General features: G+C 38.2%; 1 protein-coding gene across 1 annotated transcript in view; it reads left to right on the top strand.

The window, feature by feature from the left end:
• Positions 1-261: 261 nt before the first annotated feature.
• The window catches only part of LOC121521722 (potassium channel subfamily K member 2-like), a 59,031-nt gene continuing 37,414 nt past the window's right edge, over positions 262-21,878 (top strand). The window contains exons 1-2 of the mRNA XM_041805868.1: positions 262-532; positions 5,604-5,920. Of these exons, the coding sequence (XP_041661802.1) occupies position 532; positions 5,604-5,920 (318 nt within the window). The 5' untranslated portion in view covers positions 262-531. The remainder of the gene's footprint in view (positions 533-5,603; positions 5,921-21,878) is intronic.

Below are 21,878 nucleotides of genomic sequence, written 5' to 3'. Positions count from 1 at the left end.
GGTGTTCATCCTTTGTTATGTGAAAATCTGCAGCATGTATCGAGCAGAGAAGAAGCCTCTCTCTCTCACTCACTCACTCACTCTCTCTCTCTCTCCCTCCAGCAGGAGAGGGGCGCACGCTGTGCGAGAAAGATCGTTGGAAGCAGCGCAGCAGACGGAGGAACTCCACCGTATACCCCCACAACACAAAGATCTGCGTCCGTGCGTCCAGGCAAGCAACCAACTAGAGGGCACCATGTCTCTGAACGAACATATGAATTTCATGGATGAGCTTTATCCTCCCTTTTCCTTTTACGCTCCATCGTAGCGCGTATTTCAGTGGGAACGAGATGTCCTGGATGTATTTTCTACGAAGAGAGTGAAAGTGGAGGGAAGCGCAGTTCGCTGGAGCCATGTGGAGGGCGGACATGTCCCTTGATGGCAGCACCGCGGGCGAAAAGCGACAGTGAGAGGGAGACAATATTTGCGCCTTTCTTTTGGGGGGAAAAAGATCCGTCAATGAGGAAACAAAGAGAGAAGAGATGGTAGAGAAGTAAGTGCACTGAAAACTAGTTTCACTCCAGCTTTCCATTGATATAAAAGGATGACAGGTCTTTTGCATGACTTCTACAAGAAGGAGAGAATTTATTTATTTATAGTCTTTGGGTTGGTACAGTGAGTTTCCAGCTACAGTTCACAGGGGTGTTTGTTTTCTGCCTGACTCTTTTACATACTGTAGCTTTTATTGTAAATTTGAGCCGGTTTTTTTACTAGCACAGTGCCGGGTACAGACTGAGGAGTAGCTCGTGCAGTAATGTGGCCAAATTGCGATAAACGAATACAGTAAATGAAACTTAGCTATGGGTGTGTTTCCGATGCTTTTGGGCATCACTCTCCACAAGTTGTTTACTGTTAGATATTCAGACCTCATGGGGGTTATATAATTACATCTAGTGAAGCAAGCTGTTTGGGAAATAGGATTGAGACAAAGAGTGTTTAATTTTTAATGAGCTTTCATTCAGTGCTGTGTTCATTTTTACAGTAGGACACCCACGCTGAATAGAATGGCTATCTTACATTAACGAATAGCTGAAAGTATGATAAAATTCACTTTATTTTTTTTATTGTCAACTACATTAGGAAAAATTGCATTTTGGGGTTACATATACGTATAGAAACCCCCACCCCATCCCCATTAGATCCAGCTGGAAGAGAAAGATAACATGAAAATGAGTTTGAATCTTTCTAACTGTTCATGCAAATGTTGAATCAGGTGGTATGAGGCAAAAGTACTGAGTGAATAGGCTCCTGCTTTTACTGGGGTTCGTTTTGAAGGAAAAAATAATAATTTTAAGAGAAACTGTTGGAAACAGAACCATTAGATTAGTAGGATAGCCACAAAACTCGACTAGCTAAACTGTTCAAATGTAAAACTAAAGAAAACTGGACTGTTAGCCTAAATGTCTGTAGCATTGCAGCATTAGTAGAAAAGCTCAACTGTGGTAAATGGTTAAAATACCCAGCGGTGGTCGACTGTTTCAGATTCAAAACTAGTTTAACTAGATTCCTTACCAAACTTTTTCAGTACCCTCTGTCAAACTGTAATTTTCTATGATGCTAACTTTGGTCATTAGAGCAAATTAAGAGATTAAAATATATGAACATCATCTGAAACACTTCACACAGGATGATGTGATTGTTTCTCTGTCTTCTATCAAGGAATAGAAAGTCAATATGAGGAAATGTCCTCAGATAATGTATTCAATGCTAGCATATTTAGCTAACTGTGTTAGCTCAGTATTTGCATTTACACAGTATGAGGACAACCACTTTATAAAGGAAGTGGGGCACAAGCTTATACTTGAGAGCAGATGTAGCAGTCAGAGCCTTAACATCTCACAGTAGCCTAGCATGCCTGTGATGTTTACTGTGCGCTTAGCTGGTGGCTAACGGCTCAGCATAGGATATTAGCATTGACACAAAAAAATGTGACCAGTAGTCTTAGTTTATGGGTGTTCTTAAATTGTTATTTCAGATCTGTAAACCTGAAATTTCCTGTCCTTTGCATTCAGACATTGAACAGCATGTTTAAAATGCCACAGCTGTTAAAGGCACATATTCAACTGTGCCTGGTTATTAGACTAGTACAACCACGAAAAGAGCATTGGGTACCAGAACTCGGACATATCAGAAAATATAACTTACAGCTCATAATAACATTTAGTTAGATGTTTAATCTAGAACAAAAAAAAAAAAACAAGACATGAGGCAGTGTTTGCTAGATTGAAGGTGTATTCCTTTGAGAACAGCTGCCATTGGTGGTTAGCCTCTTTGGTTAGCTACTGGGAGAACATAAAATATTTGTCTACTTCTGTTTTAGCACCAAAAGTTTCTCCAGTGTTTATATCTAGAGCCTCCAGGAATAAGGTGGATAAAGTTAACAGAGCGATTGTGCTCCTACAGTATTATACAAAACTAAACCGTTAGCTTTAAACTATAGTAAAATATCATAGCTATATGCCGGTGAACAAAACGTAACCCTAAAGCTCATGTTTATCTAATGTTAAGACAGGTGTTTTACAAAGTGGGGATCCTGATGCCTCTTGGGGGACCAGGGAGTGCCAGGGAAGTCATGAAAACTTGGAGGGAAAAGGAGAAAATTTTAACCAAAAAAAAAGAAACAACTTTTGTACTTTTTCTTTTTATTTAGGTAAAACTAAAAGCTAACTACATAAATGTAACAAATACTGTTACTACTGCTGACTACTTTGAAGCATTTCTGCCCAGAATGTGTTGAATGTTAAAAAAAAATGCAGTGAATTTCAGGGAAAATGTATGGCTGTGTGCTAGCTTAGAAAAAAAGCTGTTTTTATCTAACAGGCTAGGATGACTTATGAGCTTAATATGAAATGCTGCCAGATTAATCCCTTTGACATGACGTATAGCATGATAAATCAGGTGATATGAAGTAGATTTAAATGAAAGTGGATATAATTAGATTAAAATAGGTTAGTCAAAATACCAAAAAAAAAAAAAAATTGAGTAGCTGAACAAGTTGGCTTGACTTGCCTTATCTAGTTTACTGATTAATACATCTTTTTAATAAATTCATCTCAAAATACGCTACATTCCAGGTTTGTCCACATCTTCAGTTAATTATTGATTTGCTTTATTAGTCCTGTTTTTTCTTTTGGTAATTCCTCAAACATATATTTCAAGCTACTGAATGACTAAAACAGATAGAATTACCCTCTTCCCATGTCTACAGGTAGTTTTTATTACACCACTTTCCACATTATTAAGCCAATGACATTTTTCTCTTATTTTCCTAAATATTAATGCAAATGGTAGTCAAAATATTTTTCAAGTCATCAGCCGTTAGAGCATAATTCAAATGTTTTTGAACAAACTTCATAATGATAACCATTACTTAAAAAAAATTAAAAACCTCAAAATGCACTGTTCCACATTATTATGCAAAACTGAGTTTTAAAAGATTTATAGGTTGTAAAGAACTGAAAATGGTCATTCATTGAATTTGCAGCATTAGGAGGTCATATTCACGGAAATCTAAAGCTATTTTATCTGAACAGGCAAAGTTCCATGTTAACATAGGAGCCCTTCTTTGATATCACCTTCATTATTCTTGCATCCATTGAACTTGTGAGTTTTTGGAGAGTTTCTGCTTGAATTTCTTAGATATCAGAATATCCTCCCAGAGCTGCTGTTTTGATGTGAACTGCCTCCCACCCTCATAGATCTTTAGCTTGAGGATTCTCCAAAGGTTCTCAATAGGGTTGAGGTCAGGGGAGGATGGGGGCCACACCATGAGTTTCTCTCCTTTTATGCCCATAGCAGCCAATGACACAGAGGGATTCTTTGCAGCATGAGATGGTGCATTGTCATGCATGAAGAAAATTTTGCTCAGAAGGCACGATTCTCTTTTTGTACCATGGAAGAAAGTGGTCCGTCAGAAACTCTATATACTGTGCCGAATCATTTTCACACCTTCAGGGACCCAAAAGGGGCCAATTAGCTCTCTCCTCATGAATCTGGCCCAAAACATGACTCCACCACATCCTTGCTGATGTCACAGCCTTGTTGGGACATGGTGGCCATCCACCAACCATCCACTACTCCTCCAGCTGGACCATCCAGGGTTGCATGGCACTCGTCAGTAAACAAGACCATTTGAAAATGAGTCTTCATGTATTTCTGGGCCCACTGCAACCGTTTCTGCTTGTGAGCACTGGTTAGGGGTGGCTGAATAGTAGGTTTATACATGACTGCGAGCCTCTGGAGGATCTACACCTTGAGGTTGGTGGGACTCCAGAGGCACCAGCAGCTTCCTGTTTGCTGCTTTGTAATGACATTTCAGCAACTGCTCTATTAATCTGATGAATTTGTCTGGCAGAAACCTTCCTCATTATGCCTTTATCTGCATGAACCCATCTGTGCTCTGAATCAGTCACAAATTTCTTCACAGTACGATGATCAGGATTCATTTTCCATGAAATATCTAAAGTTTTCATTTCTTCTCCAAGGCATTACACTATTTGAGGCTTTTCGGCAGCAGAAGGATCCTTTTTCTTTCCCATATTGCTTGAAACCTGTGGCCTGCTTAATAATGTGGAGAAGTGCATTTTGAGGTTTTTATTTTTTTAAAAGTAATGGTTATCATTATGAAGTTTGTTCAAAAACATTTGAATTATAATGACTGATGACTTGAAAAATATTCCGACTGTCATTCGCATTAATATTTAGTAAAATAAGAGAAAAATATCATTTGCTCAATAATGTGGAAAGCGGTGTAGGTTTTTATCCATCCGCAAAATGTGCACTTCTGTGCACTTTAAACTAGGACTAATAATCCATATATCAATGGATTTGTGGACATCAGTCATATATGTGGAAACAAGATATTATACTACACCCCTAATTCCAAATAATTCGGGTCACTGTTTAAAATTTAAATAAAAATGGAATGCAGTGATTTTCAAATCTCATCAACCCAATGTATATTTGCAACAGAACATAAACAAAATGTTAGATGTTGAAACTTAGAAATGTTTCCATTCCATGAAAAATATTAACTCATTTTAAATTTGATGGCAATACACATCTCAAAAAGGTAGGGATCTGGCAACAAAAGGCTGGATAAGTAAGAGTAAGCCATACTAATCAAAAACAGCTGGATGAGCATTTTGCAACTAATTAGGTTAATTTGCAATGGGTCAGTAACATGCCTGGGTATTAAAGAAGCATCCTGGTGAAGCAGAGTCTTTTAGAAGAAAGATAGGTAGAGGTTCACCAATTTACAAAAAAAACTGCATCCAAAACTTGTGGAACAAGTTACACTTCGCCCCAACTTTCTGGAGTTGGGGGTTGTATATTGGAAGAGAAATACTAAAAAAAAATCATATTCTACTGTATATACTGTATATAGAACAAACCAGGTTCATACTGTCTTTAAAAACGTATTTGGTGTGTTTCTTATTAAAAGAAAAGGTTTTTTTAAGTGCTTACTTCCTACAGTCTTCAACCAAGGATTGACATGATTTTGATGTCTGCATATTTGTCAAAAAAAGAAAAAAAAATCATATTAATTGCTTCCTTGCCCACAGTGGCCGCACCTGACCTTCTTGACCCGAAATCTGCTGTCCAAAACACCAAACCTCGCCTGTCCTTCTCAGCCAAACCGGTTGTTCTGAACACCCCAGATGATGACGAGTGTGACACCCGGACAACTGTCATGAGGTGGAAAACTGTGTCAGCCATCTTCTTCTTGGTGGTGCTTTACCTCATTATTGGAGCAACGGTTTTCAAAGCTCTGGAGCAGCCCGATGAGACAGAGCAGAAAAACGCCATCCTTCGGAAAAAACTGGACTTCTTGATGATGCACGCCTGTGTGAACACTTCTGAGCTGGAGGATTTGGTCAAGGTAGGTGGATGTCTGTGTTGATTATGTATGTCAGTTTATACATTTTTTATCTGAAATACAGAAGACTTTTAACAGAACAGACAGAGACAAACACAGACTGAAAGAAGGAAGAAAGAGGCAGAAGTAGAGATAGAGATGCATTCTGACTGAGAGAGCGAGGGAGTAATAAATCCTGCTCGAAGGAGAGAAACACCGAGAGAAACTCACAGACAGAAAATCTGTATTTGGACAAGTCCGTACATAAAAACTCATCTAATTCAGCTGTTTGTCCCCAAATGCTATCAGTGGTTGCCATGACAATGGATACTACACTTAACATTGGAAGGTAATATCCAGAAACAACCCACACAACCTTTAGTTTAAAAGGCCACAGCCTACAGCCATCTTTGACCCCACTACCTTCTCCCTTTGAGCCCACACTGGTAGTCAGCACACGCATTTTTATTACTCCATTACCACCACGTGGTCCTCTTCAGAGGTGGGTAGTAATGGGTGACATTTACTCTGTTACATGCACTTGAGTAGTTTTTTTTTTTTTTTTTAAATCTCAAGCTTCAAAAATAGCACGTCAAATGTAAGAAAGCACATTATGGTAAGTAAGCTAAACAAGCTAACGACTGCACTGGTTAGCTAAACGTATAAATTCAAATCTCTGTTTTAACTTGCAGACAGCAAAGACACAATTGTGTCAGTGGTAAATGATGTCACATGTCCAACCACCTCTGCAACTCTGCCACAAATGTGATTTTACACGGTATTATTTAACGCTACATCGTAGGTGATACTATTATCATGTGCCTGTAGCATATCTCTTATATCATTGATTATACCTAACATGATTATAACGTGGGGCTAGAGGGCCAAATTTGTTGAGTGATTATCAGGATAAAAATTCATAAATTGGAGCTGAAAAGTAAAAATGTAATTAAAAAAAAGACAAAAAGTCAGAAATGAGGGCGGTTCATAAGATTAATTTCATAAATATGACCCAAAAATCATTAACATATGATGAAATGAATATAATATGATTAAAAAGTAAGAACTGCAAGGTACAAATTCAGGCATGTGAGATTAAAATTATCATGTAGAAATAAGATGACTATGATGAGAGAGAGAGTCTGTTTTTTTCTCATTATATTACGTTTTTCATCCCATAATTGTGGTTTACAAACATAATTTGACTGCTGCTTTATGTATTAAGTTTTTTTTTGTTTTTTTTACTTTTGCCAAGTTATGCTACTTTATTTATGATCATGTGCAGTTTACATTACTACCCCTGAGTAATATGTCATAATGCAATACGTTTAAATTGCAAAAAATGAAGTTACTCATGAAGTTACTCACTACTTGAGTAGTCTTTTAGTAAGTCACTTATTTACTCTCACTTAAGTACTTATTTTTATGAGTACTTTTACTTCTACTTGAGTAATTATTATTGTTAAGTAACAGTACTTTTACTTGAGTACTGTAACTGTGTTCTCTATCCACCACTGGTCCTCTTTGGTTCAGTGTGGTTTGGTACAGTAAACTCTCAACAACATACAGATTACACATGAAAAACATTATGACATAAGACACTGAGTATCAAAAAATAATTCCCCTAGAATAATAGATTAGAATAGATAGAATAGATTCTGAGTACCGGTGCTAAATGCAAGAGACATCCCATTCCTGCATTATTTGCTGCTGTTTAAGAGCTTTATAGACACAGGAAAGAATTAATGAATTTTTTAACCTGTTGATCATGGCACTCAGGTGGGCCCTAACGCTACTCAGGGGGGCTGAAAAAGGCCATTTACAATAAAAACCATAGAAATAATTTTAGAATTAGAAATAATATTTTGAATCATCATAAAATACTGGATTACATGTTGAATACCTTTTTAAAGTAATACAGCCATTTAACTTGCATGTAATGTATTTTATGTTTTATTATATCTAATTTACAGGACCAGTGTCACAGTTTAACTGGTGTTAAATTTAAAGTTGAATAACTTTTGAATTATAAATTGTCACCACTTATTTTGAATTATTTACCACATATTAAGTCACCAGTTACTCTGATCTAAAATGTCTTTTTATCCATTTTTTAAATACGATTTTTAATGTTTCGGCCGCTAGCTTAGCATTAGCTACCACATTGTTTTTCCGCTCATCACAGTTCATTGTGACAGGCTGTGACAACCAATGCCAGGCTGTTCCGTCATTGTGTCAAACTTTGCCAAAGTGGGCATGTCTTTTCACTTAGATCCTGGAGAAGACAGCTGTAATAGCTCAAATGGAGTGAAGGAGAGACAGAGAGCCTGTGACGTGGCCTTCTGTGTCACTGCAGATGGGAATTGCTTCAAAAACAGCCTATTCAAAAAATTGCAAGGACTTTTTTTGTGAATATGTGAATATTTTGAAGACTTTTGTCACAGAATGTTTTTTTTTTTTTTCAACTTTTCTTCCCTAAGAGATGAGAGAACAAATATGTGAAAAAGGCTTAGGTTACTGTTTTTTCTTTTGTCTTTACAGTCCTAAGTTTTCTTTATTTCAGGTGACGTCCTGAAAAAAAAGGATGTTCAGAGCTTGACTGTGCACCACAGGGTTAATGTTCTACGAGCATTTTTAAGGCAGTAAGTCCAGGCAAGACAAAATGGTTAAAAATAGCTCAAAGTCCCTGTAAAGTGATAATAAATCTGTATTTAGGTTTGCTGTATGACAGGCCAGTGTGTTATGAACCACCAGGCCAAATTTTAGTCAAAAAAACATTTCTAATTTTATAAAATTAAGCTTCAAGCTGGGGGAATCATCTATCTGCTCTTCTGGACCTGTTAGCCCTCTGTTTCAGCTACCAGAGCAACAATCACATTTACGTCATGGCAGGCTGATAGTTAAGAGATAAAAAGTCTCAGTTTCATTTTCTCATCCTGTATTTAACACTTCACGTATTCCATATATCTCATTTTTGGAGTAATGTGAAGTTATATCTTTCTCACATTTATCAGACATCTTCATTGTTAAGTTGCTACCCAAAACACTTCATTTCCTGAAGTTACTCATTCAAAAAGTTTCCAGCGATGATTAGCATTAGAGGCTTTCATTGTGACAGACTTGGCAGGAATAGAATGAGTCTAATAGTAGATACTTGGCTAAACTTTAGCATTGCCACGCTAACAGACAGTAGCATGTTTCTGCTTGTAGAGACAAAGCCACAGTCTGCTTCTTTTAATCATTGAGGACTAAAGACAAGTGAAACATGGATTAAAACAAAGCTTCACAGGTAAGTTGTTTGTTCCTGCTGCATCTTGTTCAAGTGAAAAATAAACAAACACTCCAGCAACCAGCCTGCCCCCCTGACCTTTTGTTAACCTTATCAGTGCAGCTGCCTGGCTCTGTGTAAGAGAGAGACAAAGTCAGTTTTCTGGCCCAAATCTCTCTGTTGTGGTGTTTTAAATGACCCATAGACCACTGTGGCTGATAGATTTGGGAAGTATTCTTCACAATGAACAAAAAACAACATTTAACATTCAGTGAAGGCAGTGACATTAGCTGACAGAAGACTGTAATGTTATGAACTGTTCAGTCATTTTATATCTTTGCAGCATTAGAGGGGTGGTGTAATTCCCCTTTACATTGCCAGGGACATAGCCCACCAACATATTTGCCCTGCCTAAATTGAAACCAGCCAGGAAAGGGGGTGAAAAACTTTCTAATGGTCTAAATCCAAAATTCAGATACATGTACATAGATCTCAGGGTTTTCACATGTTTACAGCAACCATATTCTAACATATCTAGTGTGTTAATACACACATTTTGGATTTTCCTTTACAGGGTCTATAAGACTTGAAGGGTTAAAATTTTACAGCACTCACTTCCTGAGTTAAAGAATTTCTTAGTACCTTAGTACATTCACATTACTAGGAGAATGTTTGCAAAGAGATGAATATTAGAAAAGAAAATTTAGGTGATTTTGCAGATACCTGATTAAAACAAAACAAATGGAGTAGTGATTGTACTTTGTTTAAACCCTCTCCTAATATCCTGAATGTGTCTGAAAAGTAAGTGTCTTAATTAAAAAAAATTTGTAAATAAAATAAAAACATGGGGCTAAATACTCTGAGAGTTGTCTTCTGTTTGTAGGAGTGGTTCAGTGGCCCCAAAGATTTTCAGATTTTAAATCGGGCCACAACATACATACGTTTTGGAAAAGCTGACCCAGACGATTGAATTTTGACTATTGAAAGCTTTCAGAACCATGGACAGCGCTGTGACAAAGTTGACAACAAGCACAGCAGCAGAGGAGCTGTCCATTTCACTGTGGTGCTGAAGTGACTGCAGACTTACAGGCATTGTGATGCAATAACCTCACAACTTAGGATAACCCTGCTCCGCTTCAACATAAAGGCAAAAAAACATGGTAGAAAACACAGCTCCAATACTTATCAACAAACAATACCACATTCTGACAACAGGCTAACTATAGCACAGTTAACCCCCAACAGAAGCACATACACACAGTGAAACAGGTGCTCAGCTGTGACCTGACTCTGGCATGATTACAACATTTAAAACAGCAGTGGCAGCAAATCAGATCCCCAGAATCCCCTCAAAGAAGCACTTTGTACTCACCTTTTGCATCGAAATAAAGCTAATAACCCACTTAGCCTACACATTGCACTTTTGTATTACCTTGTCTTAAAATGTACATCTAACTCCGTAGCATAATGCCACAATTATTCTCACCAATGTTTTCCAACAAGCTCTTAAAGTTACCTGCTGTTGTTTCTTGACACAGCACTGACAGCAGTGGCACCAATGCAAAGGTTTGCTTAGTTTAAGTGTTGCTGCGAGGATGGGGCTTGTATATGGGTTGGTAGAAATTGTTGGCTAAAAAAAATCCAAAGAGTCTAATTTAGGGAGCTTTGAAAATTTCTCCTCTTGTCCTTTCATGCACCCACTTTTAAGTTAGGATGGAATGACTACTCACAAAGCCTGCCTTGCAGGTCTGTTCAGCTTGTCAGTCCTTATAAACTTTGAGTTTTACCTGGCATGAGTCTTGCCACATGATCAAAAAGAGACCCAAGACTGTGCTGCTTGACACACATTACTCAGCAATCATCCCTGCCTGACAAAAAAAATAGAAAAATAAGAACATAGTCTTTTAGATATAATAGTGTATGCAAAATAAGACACATTGCTATAGATGGTTAGGTTTTTTTGTTAACACCATGACAGATGGTTTGGTGTGTTTGAGGCTATATATTACAGATAGCTTCCATATCTGAACATAGAGCATTTTAAAGTGAATTCAAGCCAGAAATTGAATTGACAGGCTCAAGATATTTTTTGTTCTTTTCTTACAATGCTGTGCGCTTGTGTCATCGCCCCTTAACATTGCCCTTACTTGGTAGGCAAGGGTGTAAGCCAGATTTTGATAGTGTCAGCTACCTAATAATGTGGCAATCAACGGACTGCAGTGGGTCTAGTTCCACCCTTTATGATTGGATAAATATGATTGGTACCCCAACAGAAGAGTGGCACTGTAAAACTTGTTAATTTAGTGCCTTGCCCAACTTTTAGCAATGAATGCAAATAATGACACTAAATTGAACTCGTACTGACTGCCTGGTGGAAACTGCAGCTTATGATACTGTAATTTTAAAGAAAGTTTCACATCAAAGGCTTCAAACCCAAGACCTTTTTTGCTGTGTAACCAAAGCTATTATCAGATACACACTGCTGAAAAATTCTATGAAATTTCAGTCACTTTACTCCTGAAATCTTCCAACAGAGAAACTCAAGATATTTTTTCATCAACAACAAACGGCTCATATAATGCCCAGTTAGTTTGAACTCATCTTCTCTTTGGCATATACTGTAGTTTGCTGTCTTAGCTCCTCCATGTAGTGAGTTTCCCTGAATATTTCCCACCTTGTTCTCACACCAGCTCACCCAAATGTAACACAGAATAATGTACAGGGATGTGGAGACAAAATTTCCGGCTAAGTGAAAAATGTTTCCATTTAGGTCCAAACATGCAGCTCGCGTTGAAAATTCCCTTAAATGTTTTAAGAGTTTAGTGTACAGCATGTGTAAAGGCACTGCAACAGGCCAATATACGCTATATTGCCAAGACTATTCACTCACCCATCCAAATAATTGAAATCAGGTGTTCCAATCAAATCCATGGGCACAGGTGTATAAAATCAAGCACCTCGGCATGCAGACTGTTTCTACAACATTTGTGAAAGAATGAGTCGTTCTCAGGAGCTCAGTGAATTCAAGCATGGTACTGGGATAGGATGCCACCTGTGCAACCAGTCCTGTTATGAAATTTCCTCACTCCTGAATATTCCACAGTCAACTGTCAGTGGTATTATAACAAAGTGGAAGTGATTGGGAATGACAGCAACTCAGCCACAAAGTGGTAGGCCATGTTAAATGACTGAATAAATGACAGGCCAGCGGATGCTGAGGCGCATAGTGTGCAGAGGTTGCCAACTTTCTGTAGAGTCAATCGTTACAGACCTCCAAACTTCATGTGGCCTTCAGATTAGCTCAAGAACAGTGCGTAGGAGAGCTTCATGGAATGGGTTTCCATGGTCAAGCAACTGCATCCAAGCCATACATCACGAGTGCAATGCAAAGCGTTGGATGCAGTGGTGTAAAGCACGCTGCCACTGGACTCTAAAGCAGTGGAGATGCGTTATCTGGAGTGACGAATCACGCTTCCCCATCTGGCAATCTGATGGACGAGTCTGGGTTTGTCGGTTGCCAGGAGAACGGTACCTGTCTGACTGCACTGTGTCAAGTGTAAAGTTTGGTGGAGGGGGGATTATGGTGTGGGGTTGTTTTTCAGGAGCTGGGCTTGGCCGTTTAGTTCCAGTGAAAGGAACTCTGAATGCTTCAGCATACCAAGAGAATTTGGACAAGTCCATGCTCCCAACTTTGTGGGTTTGGGGGGACACCTGTATTGAATGGGATGGCCCCTTCCTGTTCCAACATGACTGTGCACCAGTGCACAAAGCAAGGTCCATTAAGACATGGATGAAGGAGTTTTTTTTCTTTTTCTTTTTGTCATTACTGGTTTTTTAGGACAAAATTAACATTTTCTCTTTTATTTTAAAAATCTCACAAGGAACATTATTTTTAGGTGAAGGCCATGATCACTTAGGCAAGCTTTTTCCCACTTTTAATCAAATAATTTGTGATCATTAGTAAACGATCAGTGCCTGTGCCAAAATCAAACTGCAGTAAAAGGGCAAAAGGCCACACTATCAGATTTTCCATGCATAGATCTTGAATTTGACATTTAACCTCATGTTTAGCCTTCTTATATCTTGAAAGTACTTCTCCTTTAATCATTTTGATGGTTTTTATGGGACATCATTTTCAAAAAGCTCTATGAAACAAGTGGCCTGTTATACACAGAATACAGGAGAGATCATCTTACCATTTCAGTAACTGCCTTTGCAATTTCTTTGTCTTTCAGCCTGTTTGACACGAGTCTGTTACTGAAGACTGAGGAAAATAAAACAAAAACAAATAACAGCCTTGGGAGAAATGACATTTAAGGTGGACTGACTATAATATGAATATCTGCACTGAGTGAACAGACTTCTAATAAAGATGTCCACAAAGTTGATGACTCAACCTTTATGGATTAGTAGATTTCCCCATCACTCCAGCCTGTCAGAGCTGATAAAAAGCTTGTCCTCATGGGGAATCTAGCTGCTGTGTCGGAGTTGTGGATGATGATTACTTCTCTAATGTTCCCTGTGCTAAAAGGTCTTTAAATCCTAAGGGAGGCTGATTTGTCCACCCATGCTAATTTTGGCCCTTTGCTGAACTATTTCTCTGATTCTGTTCAGCTCAACAGAAGTGTTTCCTAATGTTAAAATGTCCTGAAGGCTCACTGAATGAGTAATGTATGAGTAATACTGTATCCTTTTTTCATTTAAGTCCAACATTTTTATTTTAAGGCTGTTTAAATATGTGCAGAATATGTGCAGATTATTGAACAGACAATGTAGTGCTAGATAATGCAACACGTCGTCTCTAATAAGATGAGAACGATCTTACTAGAGTAATAAATGTATAAATAAGGGGAATATGTCATTTTTTGCCTTTATGTAGCTTAAATCAAGTAAGCAGATAATGAATAAAAAGCATAGCCATGAGTCATTTCATCTTTTTAGCCCATATAGCTGCCATTAGCCAGTGTAGCATATGTAAGTACAGTAATCTGTCTCATATGTGGGATTTTGTTTTCTTTTTCTGAAACATTTTCATCACATTGACAGATAGACTGACATCTGGCTGGGGTAATAATATCTAGCTTTGTTACTATGACAAAAAAGAGCTGTTTAAACTATTTATGCCTTCTTTAGATATTTTAAATATTAGAAAATCTTCTAATTATAATGAGTTTTTTACTAGATAGAGCATTTTTGCTGCATGAATAATTTAATAGCACTTAAAATCTGGTCCATGCATATTCACCAGTACTGAGGAAAATGCACTATTTCTAAATTATGTATCGACTTTACCATCTTCAAGGTTTGATATTAAGCATTCAGGGGCTTTATAAAGCAAGCGTTTATGTGAAAGGTCTTGCAAAGTTATAAATCTATGAATTACATGTCCTTTACGGTTGAGTTGAAAATGAAGCAGGTGACTTGGGATAACCTTGACTTTCTGAGTTTTGTAAAAGTTCTGACTTAACAGCTGGTATGAAACTGTAGCTCATTGGCAGTGTTGCTCCAGGAGTCGTTGTCCTCTGTGCCGACATTCAACGACATTCACAGTATAGACTGTGACCATATTAAAGCTGACCCAAGCTGACATGGATTTAATTTTTAATAAAGTGTTAAGCCCTTCTTCTTTACTTCTTTACTACTAGAGGTCAGACTGAAGAGTCAAACTGATGGCAGATATTTGGTTTGAGGATGCTGAGTTAATGTTTAAATATGATAAACATTGTGTATCACATTAACTGTTAGCTAATGTCGTGGAAAAAGGAAGGCTTCAGACACTTGGATTTTCTTAGAAATAAGGACTTTTATGATAAAGCATTATTATGAGATGAATATTGTGAACCTTTTCTAGATTCTGTTATCACTGGCATTTTTTTATATTGTCCTTACCCTTGGCAGCCCATTAATCAAAATGATCCAGTCATCAAAAATGATCCTGCCACTTGTAATGTGTGTCAGAAAACTGCTCAGTCTGAGTCCAGTCACCAGCACACTTTGCTCTAGCATTACAAACTAGTCGAACCTCACCAGCTCGTCCTGGTGTAATTAAGCACAGTGAACAGGTAAAACTTGTGCTCTGTCCTCTTCAGGTTTGATGGCTGTAACAACTACAACATACAGCGAGTGTTTTTGCCTTGCAGTTTCTCTGTTGGCCTGTCTGGGGCTTTAAAGGTCACATATTTTGCATTTGTTTCCGTCTTTTATAACAAAAATATGTGCACCTGGCCTGTCCACAGTCCCCCCAATAATCAGAAAAATCCATTCCTTTCCCCCTTTCTTTCTCCACCTTTCAGAAAATGTGTGCTGACACAAGCTGTTCTCAGAAGTTCCCCTCATGATGTCATGTGGGGAGTTAACACCGCCCCCAGGTTTGGTTGGCCCTTGCTTGAAAGAAAGTTCCACCTTCTTCTCCTGATCCTCCTCTCAGATCGGGAGAGCCACATCCATTCCTGAGAGGGGTGGAGTAAGGGTTGGAGTCAAATAGCACATTAAGATTCAAAGCTACAGACACAGAAACAGAGTGACCTCTGAGACCATTATAAACTTATAAGCGGTCAAATATGTGACCTTTAACAAATGCTGTAGGCTGCATTTGTTTATCTCTGTTTGTCTTAAGCTCACACTACACAAAACTCCTGGAAATGTCCTGGTATTTTGGGATATACTGCCTGCATGGGTGCAAATAGTGTTTTTAACCCTAACTTTACCCAGACGTTTATCTTGCCCATGGTAAGGTGAAGTCAGGATGAGCTAATGTGAGAATGCAGCAAGGCGCATTCAGGAAATCTCATAATGAGTGATAGGGCAGGTATGATGACATTTGTATTACTACAGCACAGTAAACAGGAAAACAGGGAGTGATGTCACCCAGGCTTAAGTTTTGATTGGCTAGTACTTTTGTGGCATCTAGCCTATCAGATTGTGTTGTATACAGGATATATTTTTTTAATTTGGAGGGAAGACACACTTTGTAGAAGAACCAAAAAAGTGCACCTGTTGATTGATTGATTTCATCAATTATACCGATAACTGGCAAATTCCAAATATCCGCCTCAATAATTGGCAGGTTGAAACTGCATGGAAAGATTTAGAAAATATCACTTTCTGCTGCGTTTGCATCCTTCTCTCTACGTGGATTGTCCACATGTGTGCTCTTCTGTTGCTGTGCCTTTGCCTCCTCATCTTTAACCTGCAATTTTTCAACCAGTGGAATCTTAGTTAGATGATAGCTCATCAACCAACCAATTAACCAACCAACTGGAAGGTGTCACCCCTGCAAGAATCTGCTCTGCTGTGCTAAAGGAGTTCTCTTTGATGTTTTATCAGCAGGTTAAATGTATGCTTTGGTTAGTGGTTGTCATCAACCCTATAGTTCAATAAGGATGCTCTATTCCTGACTCTACTTCTTCAGCACCAAATGTCTGCGCCCATTACGCTGCTTCACTTTTGTATGAGGTTGTCCGTATTAATATAAAATCGATCTACAGACCCCAGCTTCACAACGGGACAGTTTTGGACAAACCAGAACGTTCCATCTTCTGCCTTAAGCAGCAAATTTATCAAGCACCTACCAGCAACCATGTCTCCTACTGTTCTGTTGTGTTCTCCTGTATTCAGACTGCCCTCAGGCTTCTGTCTCAACCAAAAGATAATTGAGGGCAAACTGTCCTCTGTTTTAAAATATGTCTTTGCAGCTTATTGAATGTTTGTTTTCAGGCTAAGTATGATTCCCACTGTCAGAAATCTTTTTTCCTGAGTCAGTCTGTACTCATTTCAGTCAAAGACAAAGTGCTGAACCTCAAAAACAAACCGCACAATGAATTAATGATGGCTTTAAGATTTTAAGCTTGTGAAAACTGGGCAATTTGCCTGCAGAAGACTTAAAATTATACTTCAGTGTTTCCTAATCCCATTAGGGCTGATTTTGAGCCATTTTCTACATAACATAAACCACAGAAATGTCGTATTTTTTTTTTTCCCTACAACAGTGTGACCAAACAACTCTGCCCATCACAGCACACAGCTGCCTCGTGAGTTCAGCAGCCTTTCAAACAAATCTCTCTCTTGTGATGATTTATTGATAAACAGCTTCAATACAGGTGTCCCCCGCTCACTTTTAATTAATTATGTATACACACACACATATCCCCACACGCACGCACGCATCCACCTCTGTAGGCTCCTGCTGATCAAAAGGCAGTCAGTGGAGGATTGAGGAGCGATGTGCTCTCAAAGGGAGTAATTAAAAAAGTGAGTGATGTCAGAAAGCTCGAGACGATTCAGTCTCTTGTGGCTGTTTGGCTCGGCTCGGCTTGGAGACAGCCAGTGTGGTCTACAAATGATCCTGTCTTATTATTTCCCATGGCTGTAGTTAGTATGCATATGGCTGAGTGCCAGGACAGTGACTTAGAATGGATGCTCTGGCTGAGAAACAAAAGGACTGCCTTAGCCAAGCTGGTCTGATTGTGTGATTTGCTAAATGATGGTTTTAGAGGTACAGCGGATGCAGGGTTTCAGGGTTTTAGTGTGAAACCGTCCCCTTTGTTCTATTTGGAAATTAAGACTTACCTGTTTGTGCATTCACAATTTGTTCATTGTGTTAGTCCCTGTGTTAAACAAAGTCAGGTTTGTCCTATAATTAAGCAAATCTAATGTCAAATTTTGGCACCCAGGCTTCACTGTGAACATATAACTCTGGGGTTCAACATGACAATGGCTCTAAGTACACAGGACAACACAAGGACACCTCTGTGAATGTCCTAGAATGGCTCAGCCAGGGCCCTAACTTGAACCCTATCAAACATCTCTGAAGAGACCTGAAAATATCTGTCCACCAGCGGTCCCCGTCCAACATGACTGAGCTTTAGAGGATTTGCAAGGAAGAATGGCAAAAAATTCCTCAGTCCAGATGTGCAAAGCTTGTCACATTATAATTAGAAAGACTTGGAGCTTTAGTTGCTGCCAAAAGTCCTTCAGAGTACTCAGAAAAGGATCTTATGTAAGTGTGATATTGTAGTTTTTTGTTTTCGATAAATTTGCAAAAAAATTTAAATTCTGTATCAACTTTGTCGTTAAGGGTAACTGAGTGTAGATTAATGGTAGAAAAATGAATTTAAATGATTGTAGCATTAGGCTGAAATAGAGCTGGGCAATAAATCAATTAAATCGATAAATCAGGTTTTTGGAAAATCAAGATTTTGGAAAATGAAAATTGAGATTTTCTACTAAACTTTCCTGCTGTAATGCCAAAAGTAAAAGCTACTGCAAGAAGCTTTAATTTTATCTTAATTCTAATTTTATTACATATGTATAATTACAGTGTTAAAGTACAAATACAGAAATAATTAGTTTTCCTCTGATGGTTTTCTTTACTTGCCTAGATCATGGAGAGATATTAGCATTACTTTGAGTGTGTTTCTTAAGCAGATAGAAACTGTCAGAGCCTCAGTGTTCATGTAAATAACCCTCCATAGTGAACTTTAAAAGACAAGTATACAGCTACCATTTTGACCTTTAAAGGATCCGTCAGTTCAATTTTGTAACATATTTTTAATAAAAATTAAAGCAGTATTCGAGTAGTTTTGTAGAGTAGTTTAAAAATCGATTAATATCATGAATTGAGTTTGGTGTGAAAAAATCTGATTCAGTTTTTCAACCATATTGCCCCGTCCTAGGCTGTAACATAAAAAAAAAAAAAAATTAAAAATTGAAGGGGGTCTGAATGCTTTTGAATTCACTGGTTTGTTTATCCATCCATTGTGACTCAAGGACAAAATTATCACATTTTAAAGGTCATAGGTCAAAGGTAGGCCATGGGTTAAGGTCTCCTGTTTATTCTTTGTTTGTGAACTCAGCTTCTAAAAAATGCTTACATAGATTTCCTTCAGAGTTTCAGGGGCTCAGCCCATGGAGTTCATTTCCATCTGTTATCTTTAAAATTAATGAGCTTTTTTTGGTAATAGTAAAAATGCGGACAAGCCATTGATAAAAAAAACAAAAAAACAAGATGACTTAGGAGTGCTGCTTTCACGTATTTGTAAATATCAAACACAGGTGCTCTTAAGTCTCAAGGAAAAGTTCATGATACCAAAAACAGGGGGGGAGGTCAGACTTGTATTATGTAGGGTAAAAAGAGTCATAACCAGAAAAAACTAAGGCACACTGTTTTGAAAAAGTTAAAAAGCCTTTAATAAATAGGCTAAAGCGCCTACGCATTTCAACTCACAAAGTCTTCATCAGGGCATTTAAAAACAAGTGACTGTCCACAGATTTTCAAGGCTGTTGCAGCTGCCTTGCAATCAGTCAACTGCTTCTCAGGTGCAGTGAGAAAAAAAACAGAGCAAGGTCTGAGTTTGCTTTGTTGGAGTGCACCAATTAAGATTAAACACCCACTTTTCTCACTGCACCTGCACCTGCACTTGTTTTTAAATGCCCCGATGAAGACTTTGTGAATGTGGACAAGCCAATTGAACTGAACCATTTGGGTATTAATGTTAGACTTAATAGTTATGTCATGACCTGCAAAAAAGTGAGAATGCCAGAAAAATGAAGAGAAGAAATTAGGCAACTTTCAAGGGAACATTAAAACCCAAAGACAAACTCTCTGACATACACATCCTGTCAGCCAGGATCTGAAGTGCAAGGGCTACTGTTCAAACATACGTACATGCATGCCAGAGGGCCCGTTAACTTGGCTTTTCAGGGGCCCAGCCATTTCTGGGGGTATGTCTACTTAGCAGAATCTCACCCAAAGTTGGTTGAAATCAGTTCCCTCATTATTCTCTCAAGGATAAGCTGTGTAGGTAATGGATCAATTGATGTGTATCTCAAAATCGTGGTACTTTATTTTGTATTGAATGATACAGCTAGGGCTTACAGCGACTGCATTAAAACTCTACACATTTTGCTACATATGGGAGCGCTATTTCAATTACTGGCACCCATGTTGGCAAATAGTGAATTGCTAAAACAGCATGGATGTTATCCCCAGTGGACCAAGCTTAGGAGTTTAAAAACATGCTTTTATGTTATTTGAGGTAACAAACCCCCTCAGCTGTTTTTGTGACTCTGGGTTTTTCAGCGTTTGTAGATAAACAGCATAAGGTTCCTTGTAAGCTACACCATTCACTGCCATCAGCTCGTATCACTTCACTTAGTGACCCAGAATGTCATGTTAACTATGTCGTTCCATCAGTGCATGCACCCTCCGTTTCTAATCTATTATTTAATCATTTCATCTTTCAGTGCCTCGATCTTTACTGCCTTAGAACAGTGAACAGTCCACGGTCGATAAAGCTCTCTCACTTTTACTTAGTGACAAAAAAACAGCAGAAAACACCCTGGCATTGCAGTGACCCAAACCTGTGTGTGTGTTCATGTGAGAGCCGTGAAAAAGCTGATGCTGCTGCTTCAGGGGGACTGTGGGTGTTGTTAGCATGGACTGTGTGTTATTACCTTAGCATTATCAGTGTTTCTGAAGGCTTATTGAATACTTCAATGAAGATAATAAAAATGAGCAACTATTCCTCTGGTCTGAATTTTACATTTATTATCCTGCAAGACACAAGAGTAAGATCATTTTTATTGCTCACGATTGAGGAAAGAAAGAGCTAACATATACATAGGGGAATAAAAGCTTTAGTTCAAGAAAGCATTCTTCTGCAATTTATTACCATTGGCCTTTTATTCGTGCCTGTTCATCCCCCAGGGTCTCAAAGCTTTTCTCCTGCATTTGTCTTCACACAGGCTAAGAAATCTTTGTTCTTACTGCAGTGGGCTTACACAGCCAGTTTTAAAAAATACAACAACCAGCAGGCAGTGATGTGGACACTTTACTAAGCTTCAGGTCTGTTTGCTTGTCTGTTTATCAAGCTTTTACATTTTACATTGTGCATTCAGGTTATATGAAAACTTGTTCTTGAAACAATGTGCCCTTAAATAGGAAAAAAGATGACAACTACCGTAATTCTAGTGTTTTAGCATTTTCAATAACTTTTCATCTAAAAAGTTCACTGTGGCTTATAGACAAGGGCAACTTGTATGCCAGTATAAAGTGCTAAGATATGTGACAGCATTAGTGCAATTGCATTAGGGCTGGGCAATTAGTTGCAAATTAGATTAAATTGCAATTCACAAATTGCAGAATGTGCAATATTTATTTAATTTGAAATGTATCAAAATGCCAGTTTACCATAGAAATTTTCTGCACATTATGCAAACTGTCATGTGTCATGTTTTTAGAATGGTTTTCTGTTTTTTATTTGCATTTTTTTCTTAATCAAAACGAAAACTAAGCAGTGTTTTTAAATATGACTTACTTATCACTAATTCCTGCTTGCATTAATGCTGATGCACCATGCTGCTGCTTCTACTGCCGGGAAAGCTTGACTTCCTCCACCCCACCCTCCTCCTTTATAGCTTAAAGCTTGTTGCTCCCTCATATTCAGATTCATGCTACTGTGGATTAATTGCTTGTGAACCTGAGGAACCTAATAATAATCGCACATTAAATCACAATCGCAATATTGGGGGAAAAATAAAATCACAATAAGTTTGTTTTTGCAAATCGTTCAGCTCTAAACTGCATGCAGCTGCTTCTGTCACAGGTTGCAAGGAACCTAACGTGATAAAAAAAATTCACCCAATTCACTGTTTATTGCAAGCAGTCGCATCACTGCTCTGAATGCACTGGAATACATAATGACACAGAGCAGC

This window comes from Cheilinus undulatus, linkage group 14 (assembly GCF_018320785.1).
Source record: "Cheilinus undulatus linkage group 14, ASM1832078v1, whole genome shotgun sequence".
Lineage (NCBI taxonomy): Eukaryota > Metazoa > Chordata > Actinopteri > Labriformes > Labridae > Cheilinus > Cheilinus undulatus.
Note: the sequence above shows the minus strand (reverse complement) of the source record. Positions and strands in the feature narration are given on the sequence as shown.